At 53.2% G+C, this 13,918-nt stretch overlaps 1 protein-coding gene across 3 annotated transcripts in view; it reads right to left on the reverse strand.

Annotated features, from left to right (window-relative positions):
• Window positions 1-1,631: 1,631 nt before the first annotated feature.
• Window positions 1,632-13,918, reverse strand: part of SMO (smoothened, frizzled class receptor) — a 31,826-nt gene continuing 19,539 nt past the window's right edge. For all 3 annotated transcript variants that reach the window (XM_074379085.1, XM_039473016.2, XM_074379086.1), the window contains 11 exons: window positions 13,178-13,383; window positions 11,645-11,854; window positions 11,318-11,490; window positions 10,732-10,951; window positions 10,515-10,638; window positions 6,888-6,980; window positions 6,034-6,142; window positions 4,891-5,076; window positions 4,037-4,185; window positions 3,385-3,519; window positions 1,632-3,138 (listed from right to left, as the gene is read on the reverse strand). In XM_074379085.1, coding sequence (XP_074235186.1) covers window positions 2,711-3,138; window positions 3,385-3,519; window positions 4,037-4,185; window positions 4,891-5,076; window positions 6,034-6,142; window positions 6,888-6,980; window positions 10,515-10,638; window positions 10,732-10,951; window positions 11,318-11,490; window positions 11,645-11,854; window positions 13,178-13,383 — 2,033 coding nt within the window. In that variant the 3' untranslated portion in view covers window positions 1,632-2,710. The remainder of the gene's footprint in view (window positions 3,139-3,384; window positions 3,520-4,036; window positions 4,186-4,890; window positions 5,077-6,033; window positions 6,143-6,887; window positions 6,981-10,514; window positions 10,639-10,731; window positions 10,952-11,317; window positions 11,491-11,644; window positions 11,855-13,177; window positions 13,384-13,918) is intronic.

The raw sequence follows: 13,918 nt of genomic DNA on the forward strand, positions 1-13,918 counted from the left end.
ACCCACTGGTACTTAGCCTCCCAAGATGCTGGGATTTCAGGCATGAGCCACTGTGCCCAGCCAAGAGTTAGCTATTATTAGAACCCCTATTAAGTGCCTAGAATACAATCCATGGGTTAGTATTCCCTTTCCCCTTCTTTCTGGAATCTGGCCCTGGTCAAAATGCAATGTCCTCATCACATGAACAGCATTAGAAGAGTATTCCTGGCCAGGCATACTCCATCTCAAAAAAAAAAAAAAAAATCCCCAAGAAAACCGAAAACAAAAATTAGCTGGATGTGGTGGCCCACGTCTGTAATCTCACCTACTCAGGAGGCTGAGGCAGGAGAAACGCTTGAACCCAGGAGGTGGAGGTTGCAGTGAGCTGAGATCGTGCCATCGCACTCCAGCCTGGGCAACAGAGTGAGACTCCATTTCTTTTTGTTGTTTTGAGATGGAGTTTCGCTCTTTTGGCCCAGGCTGGAGTGCAATGTCGCAATTTCGGCTCACTGCGATCTGTACTTCCCGGTTCAAGTGATTCTCCTGCCTCAGCTTCCCAAGTAGCTGGGATTATAGGCACACACCACCAACACCTGGCTAATTTTTGTAGAAACAGAGTTGCACCATGTTGGTCAGGCTGGTCTTGAACTCCTGACCTCAGGTAATCCAGCCACCTTGGCCTCCCGAAGTGTTGGGATTACAGGCGTGAGCCCCCGAGACCGGTGGAAACTCCATTTCAAAAAAAAAAACAACAACTCCCAAATAAGCCTGGCCTGTACTCCACAATACCTGCCAAGTCTGTGGGCACCAGCCCCCTTGCTCCATGGACCTCCTTCTCTCATAATCCCGAGCCCTTGCACCCCAGTTCCTCGTCGTCTACTGATTATCTCGTTGGAGGAAGTGGGGCCAACAGGTGTCCGTGACTGGCCGGGGAGGAAGCAATGGAACAGAATGCACCTGGCCTGATGGATGTCCCTGGTAGAAGGAAGAGGCTGCAGAGATGGGGTCCAGGATTGTCTCGAGGAGCCCTGCCCATCTCCACTCCCATAAAGGAGACACCATCACTCCAGAAGCTGCATGCCTATGTTCAATTATCTTGTGATCAGTGCTCAGCGAGGCAGCTGTGGCCACAGAAGAGCTTTTGTTCATACAGAGCCGACTAGCTCAGGCGGACAGCCAGCACATGAGGCTACCATCAGCCTGACACCTGACTGTCAGCCGTGGCCACATTAGCACCAAGCTCTTGGCCTTTCAGAACAGCCTTGGGAAGACATGGAAGACAAAAGAGATCAGGACCAACACAAGGTAAGGAGGCCAGGACCGGGGCCCATAGAAGAAAGAACACACTAGCCGGGCATGGTGGCTCATGCCTATAATGCCAGCCCTTTAGAGCCCGAGGCAGGCAGATCACTTGAGGTCAGGAGTTTGAGACCAGCCTGGCCAACATGATGAAACCCCATCTTTGCTAAAAATACAAAAATTAGCCAGACGTGGTGGTGGGCACCTATACCAGCTACTCAGGAGGCTGAGGCTGGAGAATTGTTTCAACCCAGGAGATAGAGGTTGCAGTAAGCTGATCTCACGCCACTGCACTCCAGCTTGGGGGATGGAGTGAGACTCTTATCTAAAAAAAAAAAAGAACACACCAAGAGTTTATACAAAAACCTTTTATTGACTGTATTTCCTTCTCCCCCATAACCTGGAACCCAGCCAGCATCTATGGCTTCCTGCTATCTGATTCTTGAAACTGGGGCCTTGGAGACATGGTTGGAGGGTATGGGAGGTGGGAATCTCCTCACCACCGGTTGTGGAAGTGGAAAGATGCTCTTTCTTGCCTGGCTGAAGCTACAGCAGCTTCCCAGGGTAGCCCCTCAAGTCTACAGGCCCATCCCCCACTGAATGGGTGTGAGGAAGAGATGACATATCTCTTGGAGGCCCCATCACTCACTGCTCCTATCCCACTCCAGGCCGAGGCCCTAGAGTGAACCAGTCTCTACCATGGAGACCGGCCCAGCAGCGAGGGGAGGGGGCTGGCAGTGACTGTGTACGGCAGCTCTGGGTCCTCATTAACAAAAAGGAAATGCGAAGAGGTTGGTACCTCTGAAACTGAACTGAAATGGAACAGGGGAAGGAGGATACAGGAGAACAAAAGATGGATTTGGGGTAGAAGACATCAGCTGAGGGCTCATGAAGAGGGGATACAGCCCCTGTGGCAGCAGGCACTTCCAGCCCCACAAATACCTGGGAGAGGAAGAGGGAGCCCTGGCCCTACTTAAAGGACTGACACAATAAACACTTTTGGACTGAGAGTGCCAGGAAACAGCAGCCAGCCCTCATCTGCCAGACATGGACTAGGCTGCCTCCCTAGCCATCACAGCCCACTTCAGGAACTGTCGCCTCTGCCTCCACCATTACTACCCCTCCACAAGCTCTGCATCCCCCCTGCCCCTGATGGAGCAGATGTTGCCAGCCAGGCTGCAGCTGATGGGGCAGAAACAAGGAACCTGAGCTCCAGGGCCCTGCCCCTGGGGTGAGGCCTCCCTGCGGAGATGTCAGGCTCTTTGCCACAGTCCCGCTGCTTTGAGCCAGACATCCAGAACTCTCCTGGGAAGGCATTTAGCTCACAGGTTCTTTGGGAGACTGGATCCTGGGGAAGCATGCTCAGGGAGGAAGAAGAGCCTCGAACGGTGTCAGTTCCTCTCTTTCCCGTCCCAGGTCCTGCTCTGCAGGCTCAGAAGTCCGAGTCTGCATCCATGAGCTCTGCCTCCATCAGGTTGGTGCGGGAGTGAATGGGCCCCAGACCCTGTCGGCGGCCATGAGCCCAGGCCATGGGTGCTGGTGCACTGGACAGAAACGGACCCTGAGCGGGACTGGGCTCTGGGCAGAATGGGTTGGAGACCAGGGTCCAGGCTCCCTGTCGGCAAGAGTCCCCAGCTCCCCAGGCACCTGCAGCCACCAGGCATTTCTGCCGGGGCAGCTGAGGCAGTCGAGGAATGGTACTGGGGGCAGAGGCAGGGGGGTGAAGCTCAGGAGGTGGTGCCAGTGGGCACACCTCCTTCTTCCTCTTCCTCCTCTTCTTCTTCCGGCCCAGGCGCTTCTGCAGCTCTGGGGAGATCTCTGCCTCAACCAGCCACAGGTTGGCTTGTTCCTCTGGGGGCACTTGACAGGAGGAGAGGGAACACGAGCCTGGGGCCCTGGCTCTGTCCAAGCCACCCCTGCTCCCCTGGGTGTCCTTACCTTTAGATTTTTTGAGGTTAGCTCTGGGGCCCAGACCTTTAGACTTTTCGAGCCTCAGCCCCACCCTGCAGATTCCTCTTCCTCCTTCTCTGACAGCCCCCGTACTCCAGTCCCAGAAACCCCCAGCCTCTGTGCCCCCCACCTTCCTCCAGAAGCAGGAACTCATACCTGGAGTTGCCACAGGGGTGACAGAAATGTCCTGGGGCAGTATGGCTCCTCTCCGAGCCACCATCTTGGTGACATGCTGGGCCCAGGCAGAGGAGACATCAGCTGAGGGCTCATTGAGGTCAAAGGCCAAGCCCGCTGTGGGGACAGAAGGAAGAAGGGAGAAGGAACAGTGATTCGCCAGTCTCTGGCAGTGCCTCCCATACCCAGTGCCATTCATCTTCCCGCAGGCACTCCTTCCTGCTCACCAGAGAAAGCTCACCCTGTAATGACAGTGATCTCTACCGCTTCAGAATCTGAAGAGAGGGGCCTCAGGTCCCCAAAGGGCCTCACTGGAGGCCAGAAATCCAGTTCTTGGAACCCTGACTTACTCTTGCCCAGGGATAGCAATTGGAGAATTTTGGAGAAGGGAGAGGGGAGTCCTCTTGGAACCCAAGAACCAGCAAGCCCACCCAGGGGCAGAAACGGAGGGGAGAGTCCCCCAGAGGGTGGGGCGGGCCTGGGGAAGAATGGGCGTGTGAGTGATGGGGTGGGAGAGGAGCATCTTGCCCCTCAGTCGGTCTTCCAGACAATCTGTGTGCCCCAAGCAGCCTAGGAGAGACTAGCAGGGGCTCTGCAGGGCCAGGCGGTTCTGGTGGAGGGGGGTGGGGCTCACCCACGGGCCCATCATGGGACACGGTGTGCATGCTGAAGGACAGCTCCTGGCCCGGGTTCTGCAGCAGCTCATGCCGCTTGGAGAAGGCCTTGGCAATCATCTTGCTCTTCTTGATCCGCTTGGGCTCATCGTCACTCTGGCCAGTCAACCTGAGAGCAGAAGGGATAGGTAAGACGGGTGAAGAAGCAGCCGCTGCCCATCAAATCTGGGAAGGGCCCGTGATGCCCTTCTTTCCAGAGAAGGCCCCAGAGGGCCTCATGTCCCTCAAGGACTGAGGAGTTGAGGCCTCTGCAAAGAAGTGGGACTAGAATGCAGAGCTACTGTGTGGCCAGCCCTCCAAGCACCCCACTCTTAGAAAATGCTAGCAGCTGGCTCTGCACTTGGCCCAGGCCTTGGTCCACCCAAGGACTGGAGGTGCCACCAGGGGGCAGTGGTGAACCACTGACGAAGGCTGTGCTGGAAGGAGGACCTGACAAAACCTGAAGATGGGACCCCTGCGGGTGTGGTGCCTCACGCCTGTAATCCCAGCACTTTGGGAGGCGGAGGCGAGCGGATCACGAGGCCAAGAGATCAAGACTATCCTTGCCAACGTGCTGAAACCCTGACTCTACTAAAAATGCAAAAATTAGCCGGGCGTGGTGACACGTGCCCTGTAGTCCCAGCTACTTGGGAGGTCGAGGCAGGACAATCACTTGAACCCAGGAGGCAGAGGTTACAGTGAACCCTAAGCTGCACCACTGCACTCCAGCCTGGATGACAGAGTAAGACTCCATCTCAAAAAAAAAAAAAAAGGATGGGGTCCCAAGGCTGAGGGTGAGGTGGGCAGGGCAGGAGGGGCTGGCTGCCACCCCCACCTGCACCAGGTCCGCCTCCAGATGAGGAGCGTGGCCTTGGTCCAGACCCAGGTGCTCATGGCGATGCCAGTTCCAAACATGGCAAACAGGTTGATCTTCTCCACCAGAAGGCTCGGGCGATTCTTGATCTCACAATCAGGGATGGGCTTCTTGGTGGGCAGCCCGATGGTCACATTGGCCTGGCACCTATGGTGAGGGAAGGGAGATAGGTGAGGCTTTCCTTTTTCTCTCTTTTTTTTGAGACAGGGTCTTGCTCTGTCACCCAGGCTAGAGTTCAGCGGCATGATCACAGCTCACCACAACCTCCAACTCCTGGGCTCAGGCAATCTCCTGCTTCAGCCTCCCAAGTAGCTGAGACTACAGTGGGGGCTTTCTGAGTCTACTGGGTAGACTCAGACAATCAATCCAAAAACTTTAAAAAGGGCTAAGCTCCACAGCACTGATCTCAACCCTGGGTGCTCATTAGAATCAACTGGGGAGCTTTTAATAGCTACTGATGTCTGGGCCCCACCCCAGACGATTAAATCAAATCTCTGGGGCAGAGACTCAGGCATCATTGTGGTTTAAACCATCCCAGACTGGAAGCTGGCAACTTTAAGGGAGAGCTCGAAGCAGTCAGGGCTTGGACTAGCATCCATTTTAGCCGCTGTCCTTGTACCAGTGGGTGCCGCACTTCTCTCAGTAGTAGAGATGTCTTACTCTCTCTAATCTGTCCTCGTTATGCCACGAAAAGGCACAAGCAAAACTAGCTGACATTAGCAGCTCATTAACGTATGGTAGAGAGGTAACCGGTCCCGTGCAGGGATCTACAACAGGCTCTGCAGGAACGCACGCAGAATTAGAGCGCAACTTAGCATCGGTCAGAGAAGCCGAAGCTGAAATAGCTGCTTAACAGTCACATGTGCACCAGCTCGGCAACTAAGGTGGTGGAGAGGGAAGGGCAGAGGTGGGAGGGACTGAAACGTTATTTGCCATGTTTGAGAAACTACAGAGACTGAGGCCTTGTGCACCAAGACACCATCAGTTAAATCTGCTGTCTGCGGCAGGGGCCTGGCCAATCCCTGCTGCCAGGCGGGTGGAGGTAGGTGTCCTTACAGCCATGGTTCTACTCCCACCCCTGCCGCCTCCAGGCCCCTCACTCACAGTACATAGTCCCGGAAGCTGCGCTCCCACTCAGCCTGGTTGAAGAAGTCGTAGAAGTGGCAGCTGAAGGTAATGAGCACAAAACCAAAGGCCAGGAAGCCAAAAATCCCTATGGAGGACGGGGGCAGGACAGGATGTTATCAAGACCAGAGCCCACAGCAGCATCAGGGAGGAGGGAGTCTGCCTTACTGAGGCCTGAAAAACCGCAAGGGCTGGGGTGAACTCATGCTGGGCTCAGTCCAAGAACTGCTCTCTTTTTTTTTTTTTTTTTTTTTTTTTGAGACGGAGTCTCGCTCTGTTGCTTAGGTTGGCACACAATGACGTGATCTTGGCTCACTGCACCTCTGTCACCCGGGGTTCAAGCAACTTTCCTGCCTCAGCCTCTCAAGTAGCTGGTATTACAGGTGCCTGCCACTGTGCCTGGCCAATTTTTGTGATCTTGGTAGAGATGGGGTTTTACCATCTTGACCAGTCTAGTCTTGAACTCCTGACCTCGTGATCCACCTGCCTTGGCCTCCCAGGGTGCTGGGATTACAGGCATGAGGCACAGAGTCTGGCCAAGAACTGCTTTCTCTAAAATAAAGCAGGGCGCTTGAGGCAGGCCATGGGAGGGCCCATGTCAGGTGTGGTGGGAGGAGGAAGCAGTGCCAGCATGAACTTGATTGAATTCTTCCCCCGAATAGGGCCCCTTCTTTTGAGCTGCCACTACCACTACTACCTACACGCACCCCTTGTCCTTGTCCCCAGGGCTAACTTGTCCTACTGACTTACTGCATCCTGACAGTGGCATAGACCCAGAGGGTGCAGTGTTGGGCTGGCCAAGACCTCAGATCGAAGTCCCCAGGGCCACTCACCCAGGCGCAGCATGGTCTCGTTGATCTTGCTGGCAGCCTTCTCACTCAGCAGCCCGGGGTGGTTGCTCTTGATGGAGAACAGAGTCATGACTCCTGAACAGAAGGGGGAGCTCAGACATTAGCAGGGCTGAGGCTGCCCTGCTGGAAAGGATGAGTGTGTGGGAGGAGGGGCATAAGGCTCTGGCGTCCAGAGTCTGATGACCCCTGTGCTGATTGAAAGCCTGGGGATTAGAGACCCTGGAGAAATGGTGAGCAGCTGGTGGCAGGTCGTCTGCCAGGGACTGGGATGACAGGGCAGAACCTAGACAGACACTTAAGAAGGGGGAGCCTCGGTCATGGCCCAACTGCCCCTGAGGAAGGTGGCCAGATCAAAACTGTTCTGATGGAAAAGGCATAAAACAGACTCCAGAATAGTGCTATCCAATAGAAATATATATATAGATCTATAATATCTATTTATCTTATCTATCTATCTATCTATCTATCTATCTATCTATCTATCTGAGATGGAGTCTCACCCTATCTATCTATCTATCTATCTATCTATCTATCTATTCATCTATCTGTCGACAGACAAAGTCTCACCCTGTCACCCAAGCTGGAGTGCAATGGCACAATCTCAGCTCTCTGCAACCTCCGCCTCCTGGGTTCAAGCGATTTTCCCGCCTCAGCCTCCTAAACAGCTAGGATCACAGGCTCCCACCATCATGCCCGGCTAATTTTTATATTTTTGTAGAGACAGGGTTTCACCATGTTGGCCAGGATGGTCTTAAGTCCTGAACTCAGATGATCCACCTACCGTGGCCTAAAGTGTTGGGATTACAGGCGTGAGCCACCACACCCAGCCTTCCCATAGAAATATAATGTGAGCCACATATATAATGGCAAATTTTGTAGTAGCCACTTAAAACAAGTAAAAAGAAACAAACAAAACTAATATCAACATATTTTACAAACCTAATCTATTAAAAATAAAATTATCTCAACATATAATCCTTATAACAAATTATTAATGAGATATTTTACATTTTTTTCTGCTAAGTTTTTTTAAATACAGCGTGTATTTCACATTTTACAACACATCTCAATTTGGTCTCATTTCTTTTTGTTTTTTTTTTGAGATGGAATCTCGTTCTGTCACCCAGGCTGGAATTCAGTGGTATCATCTCGGCTCACTGCAACCTCCACTTCCTGGGTTCAAGCGATTCTCCTGTCAGCCTCTGGAGTAGCTGGGATTACAGGCACACACCATCACGCCCGGCTAATTTTTGTATTTCTAGTAGAGATGGGGTTTCACCGTGGTAGCCAGGATGGTCTCAATCTGACCTCATGATCTGTCTGCCTCGGTTTCCCAAAGTGCTGGGAATACAGGTGTGAGCCACTGCACCCAGCCAACGCATATCTTCTTCTTCTTGTCTTGTTTTGTTTGAGACAGGGTCTCACTCTGTCACCCAGGCTGGAGTACAGTGGCATGATCATGGCTCACTGCACTCTCAACCTCCTGGGCCCAAGCAAGCCTCCCACCTCAGCTTCTCACATAGCTGGGACCACAGGCGTGTACCACCCTCCCCAGGCAACCTTTGTATATTTCGTAGAGATGGGGTCTCACTATGTTGATCAGGCTGGTCTTGAACTCCTGAGCTCAAGTGATCTGTCTTTCTCAGCCTCCCAAAGTATTTAGATTACAAGAGTGAGCCACTGCACCCAGCCTGGACTAGTTTCAACACATGTGGCTAGTGATCCCCATACTGGGACAATAGGATAACTCAGCACAAATCAGAGGCCCTGACACTGAGGGAAGGTGTTCTCTTTCCGGGTCCACAAGGGGGTGTGGTTTTAAGGGCAAGAACTTCCTAGCGCCATGCCCCGCTCCCATCTCTCTCCAACCAGGATTTAACGGTTTATGTTTGAATTTCATGGGTGCGGGAAGAAACTAAGAGTCAATCACTTCAGCAGAAGTTCTAAGGAACTCCTTTCATTGGCCTGGGGTCTTGGAGAAGGTGGGGGTTCCTCCCAGGTTAAAAGTCCCCTTCGTCCACACCCCTTTGGACTCCATGTTTGGATCCCCTTCCATGAACACTCCCTTCGTGAAAGCCATCTTTCTCTCTCCTGGATTTCCCCTCTGGAGTCCCCTTCCACGCTCTCTCATGGAAGTCTGTCTTCCCCTCCCAGACTCCATCTCTCTCTATTCCCTAACACTCTCCTGGAAGCTGCTTTCCTCTCCTGGATTCCATCTTTCTGGATTCTCTCACTCAGTGTGAGTGTTAGCTGTTTCTTTCTCTCTCCTTCTCCTGCTGTTTCTCTCTCTTTAAATAAATCACTTTCTACAAACACTTTTAAGTCCGGCATTTACTGCGCACTGTGCCATGGTCCCCTCTCTCATTCTTGAGAGGGCAGGCGACCAAGAACCTGGAGAAACATCCTCTCAGGGGAGCTGAGGGCACCCTGAACCCCTGAACCCCAGTATTACAACATTATGCCAAAAGAGGGGAAAGAGGTGGACTGAACAGCAGGCTGGCACTTCAGGGTGAGGAAACTGAAGTTCACAAAGAAAACCCAATGAAAATGAGCTCAGCAGATGCTCAGGCTTATTGTGGGATGGCAGCATGAGACGGAAAGTTAGGGGCCACTGATTCTGTGCACGTTGTGAGATCTGTGTGTTGGGGACAGAAAGGAGATGAAAATCAAGCTCTAGAAGACTGACAGCACGTATAAAATTAGTGTGCACATGGATATTAACCAAAGGACCCCGGTTGGTCCAAGTGGGCAGTGTTACTCAGGGCGTTCATCACACAAGCGCACTGGCCGGGAGCTGACTGGGGCTGAATCTTGGTCCAACTCCACCTAACAAGCCGTGAGGCTGGGAACCATGGCACATGCCTGTAGTCCCAGCACTTTGGGAGGCTGAGGTGGGTGGATCACTTTAGGTCAGGAGTTCAAGACTAGCCTGGGTAACGTGGAGAAATTCCATCTCTACTAAAAATACAAAAGTTAGCCAGGCGTGATGGTGTGTGCCTATAATTTCAGCTATGGGAGAGGCTGAGGCAGGTGAATCACTTGAACCCAGGAGGCAAAGGTTACAGTGAGCCAAGATTGTGCCACTGCACTCCAGCCTGGGCAACAGAGTGAGACTCTATCTTAAAAAACAAAACAAAACAAAAGCCAGGCTGTGAGCCCTGGGCCAAGGCTCTGGGAAGAGGGATGGATTTTTCTGTCCAGCACAAAGGTGCTGTCCCACAGCAAGCACTCACGGTGCTTCGTCTGCCTAGAGCAGGCGTCCCCAAACTACGGCCCGTGGGCCGCATGTGGCCCCCTGAGGCCATTTATCTGGCCCCCCGCCGCACTTCAGGAAGGGGCACCTCTTTCATTGGTGGTCAGTGAGAGGAGCACAGTATGTGGCGGCCCTCCAACGGTCTGAGGGACAGTGAACTGACCCCCTGTGTAAAAAGTTTGGGGACGCCTGGCCTAGAGGGTCACCTTCTTCTACTCTGTGTCAAAGCCCTGTCGGAGCTAGCTGGGGTCTCATCATGGGGGCGGCAGTGCTGGCAGCTTCCAGCTCCCACTTACACACAGCAGGTGCCCAGCACATTTTGTTGGCTGACTGGTCCTGGCCTGGTCTCCACTCACCTCGGATGAGGAAGTAGCCTCCCACGATGAGCACCAGGCCGATTGGTGCCAGCACGAAGCCCGCACGGTATCGGTAGTTCTTGTAGCCCACAAAACAGATGCCGCTCACAGAGTCCCCATCCACCTGTGGCAGGAAGCGGGGGAGGGAAGGTGGGTCACCAGCCCCCTCCCCGAAACTCACCCTACCCAGGTCTCCCATCCCTACCAGTCACTATACCTGGGCCACAGCAAGGATTGCCACAGTGAGGACAAAGGGGAGTGACCAGGTGAGCAGGTGGAAGTAGGAGGTTTTGCCCGAGAGAGGCTGATAGGTGGTGCCCAGGGCTTTGAAGGAGGTGTGCCACGCATAGGTGAGGACCACAAACCAAACCACGCCAGCCATCAGGGCGTAGTACACGATAACAAAGATGATGACGCAGGACAGAGTCTCGTTGGAGCTGTGCAGACAAGTGAGATATCACTTGAGACGGTCACTCCAGACTCCCTGTACCTGTTCTCCCCACCCTGTGCCCAGACCCTTGGCTGCTGAGGTATGGGCGTTCCCAGGAGTCAGGGCTTGGAGACAGGACCCAGGTCACGTTTGTGAAGGCTCTAGGAGCTGCCCCTTTGAGCAGATGCACACCATGAAGGTCCTGATTCTGAAACCGAGATCCTAGCGCAGGAGACTTGTGTGCAGTGTGCAGTAAGGCAGAGCCAGATCCCACCCTGGAGCTCGGTTTCACACGCACCTGCCCCTTTTGGGGTAAATGCACACTTCAGCCTTCCTCCTCCCATCTTCACCTCTGGGTAACCAAGACACCTACGTGGGCTCCCCAAGCCTCATGGTGCCATCCGCACGGCAGACGATCTCCCGGCGGGCACCATCCATGAACTGGGCCAGCCAGCCAATGCTGCCCACAAAGAAGCAGGCATTGACGTAGAACAGGATAACAGCAGGGTAGCGATTCGAGTTCCGCCAGTCAGCCACAAATGTGGCCTAGAAGAGAGAAGCGAACCGTTCTGCGAGGTTAGGGTTATTCTGCTGACGCAGACACCATTAAATGAACCCCAGACCCTTCCGATCACGACCCTTCCCTGGGAACCCCCTTGCCCCCCTTTCTTCTGGCTCTCTTCCCACATTCCAGGCTGACCAGGGTGAAGAGTGTGCAGAGGCCTGTGACGGCCCCGAAGGCCGCGATATAGCTGTGCATGTCCTGGTGCTCCGCCTCGGTGAAGAGCGGGTTCTGGCACTGGATCCCGCAGCCCTCCACGTCCTCGTACCAGCTTTTGGGGTTGTCTGTCCGAACCAAGGGAGCTTCGCACTGGCCTGAACTGTTGAATTTGATGTTCTGCACCTCATTCTGGCACCAGGGATGGGAGAAGACAGTGTCAAGGCAGTTCAGGGCTGAGCCTCTTGTTTAGGGAAAGGTACCCTGGTAGCATGGCACGTGGCTGGAGACATGCTTCCGGGATCTGAATTCCAGGGCTGGCTGTGCAGCCTTGGGGAAATTATCTGGCCTCTCTGTACCTCAGTTTCCCTATTTCTAAGATGGTAGTACTTACCTCATGGTATGGCTTAAGGGTTAAATAAACATAATTTTTTTTTTTTTTTTTTTTTTTTTTTTTTTTTTTGAGACTGGCTCTGTCGCCCAGGCTGGAGTGCAGTGGCGTGATCTTGGCTCACTGCAACCTCCACCTCCCAGACTCAAGAGCTTCTCCTGCCTCAGCCTCCCAAGTAGCTGGGATTACAGTGGCTGGGATTACAGGTGCCCAGCACCATGCCTGGCTAATATTTTGTATTTTCAGTAGAGATGGGGTTTCACCAAGTTGGTCAGGCTGGTCTTGAACTCCTGACCTCAAGTGATCCACCTGCCTCAGCCTCCCAAAGTGCTGGGATTACAGGCGTGAGCCACTCTGCTCAGCCAGCTTATTTATTTATTTATTTTTTTGAAATGGAGTCTCATTCTGTGGTGCAGGCTGGAGGGCAGTGGTATGAGCTCAGCTCAATGCAACTTCCACCTCCCAGGTTCAAGAGATTCTCCCGCCTCAGCTTCCTCAGTAGTTGGGATTACAGGTGCGCACCACCACACCAGGCTTATTTTTGTATTTTTAGTAGAGATGGGGTTTCACCATGTTGGCCAGGTTGGTCTCAAACTCCTGACCTCAGATGATCTGCCCACTTCGGCCTCCCATAGTGCTGGGATTACAGGCGTGAGCTTATTTTAATGGTATTTGGTATACAGTAAACAGGACTAATTCATATTATTGCTACCATTATTACTCTCATCATTTAAGATCTCTCCTGTACCATCGAGAATAGCTCATGTCCCCTGTCTTGGTGGCTCTAGCTGTTTCACACCCACATGCCTTGACTCCCAATATACATGATAAACTTCCTGATCGGCTCCTGCCATCCATGATGCCTGTAACACCAAAACACCCAACAGAGCAAGTGCTCAAAACACTCTGCTGAACATGTGATCATCGATAAATAAACAGAGAATCCCTAATAGACGGTCCAGCCACTAAGCTGCAGTTTGAATGTGTGGCCTATTGACTACATGGCTATAGGCTCAGGGTCTCCAGTAGAAAAAGCTCTGGGCTCCCCTGCTCCCCACTGGACCCTGCTCTATACCTGGTCCTGCCCAGCCCAGAGTCTGGACCTCGCCTCGCAGAGCACTCACCGTGCAGCCTTCAGGGAAGCGGTCAGGAGTGCAGCGCAGGAAGTCAGGCCAGCCCCGCTCCCTCTCTACGATGGCACAGGGGCCTCGGGTGGCCTGGCAGAGGGTGCGGCTGGGCAGCTCCACGCGGTCATTCTCACACTTGGGCATGTATACGGCACACAGCAGGGGCTGGATCACTGCCCAGCAACGGGGGGCATTTCGGAGTCCTGCAGATGGCAATAGCATCGCGGTGAAGGCCCCTCCTCACCCTGACCCATAGACACAGCGGCACCCCTGTTCCCCAGGCCTTTGCCACACTGCAGCCCATCACTGGTCAGATCTGGCAGGCACAGTGCTTCTCAACAGTCCTCTGGGCAGGACAGTTCTTTATACTGTAGAATTGTCCCAGGCACTGTAGATACATAGCATCCCTAGACCCTGCCCACTGCCAGTAGAACCCGAAAGTCATTGTAACAAAAATGCCCCCAGCCCTCTACTCTAGGGGTGGTTACTAGAAGAGAGCCTGGAGAGGAACCTCTGGGCTGCTGGGAATGTTTGTTTCTTGATCTGGTACTGGTTACATGGGATGCTGGGAATAATCTGTGTCCTAATCTGATACTGGTTACATGAGTGTATTCACCTCGTGGAAACCAAGTTCACGATCTGTGCACTATTCTGTATGCTTACTATAATTTAAGTTTTAAGAAAAAAACTGCTGCTTCCAGATGCCCTGCTAGGGAGCGGTAACGCCTCTGGTGGAGC

This window comes from Saimiri boliviensis, chromosome 10 (assembly GCF_048565385.1).
Source record: "Saimiri boliviensis isolate mSaiBol1 chromosome 10, mSaiBol1.pri, whole genome shotgun sequence".
NCBI classification, from domain to species: domain Eukaryota; kingdom Metazoa; phylum Chordata; class Mammalia; order Primates; family Cebidae; genus Saimiri; species Saimiri boliviensis.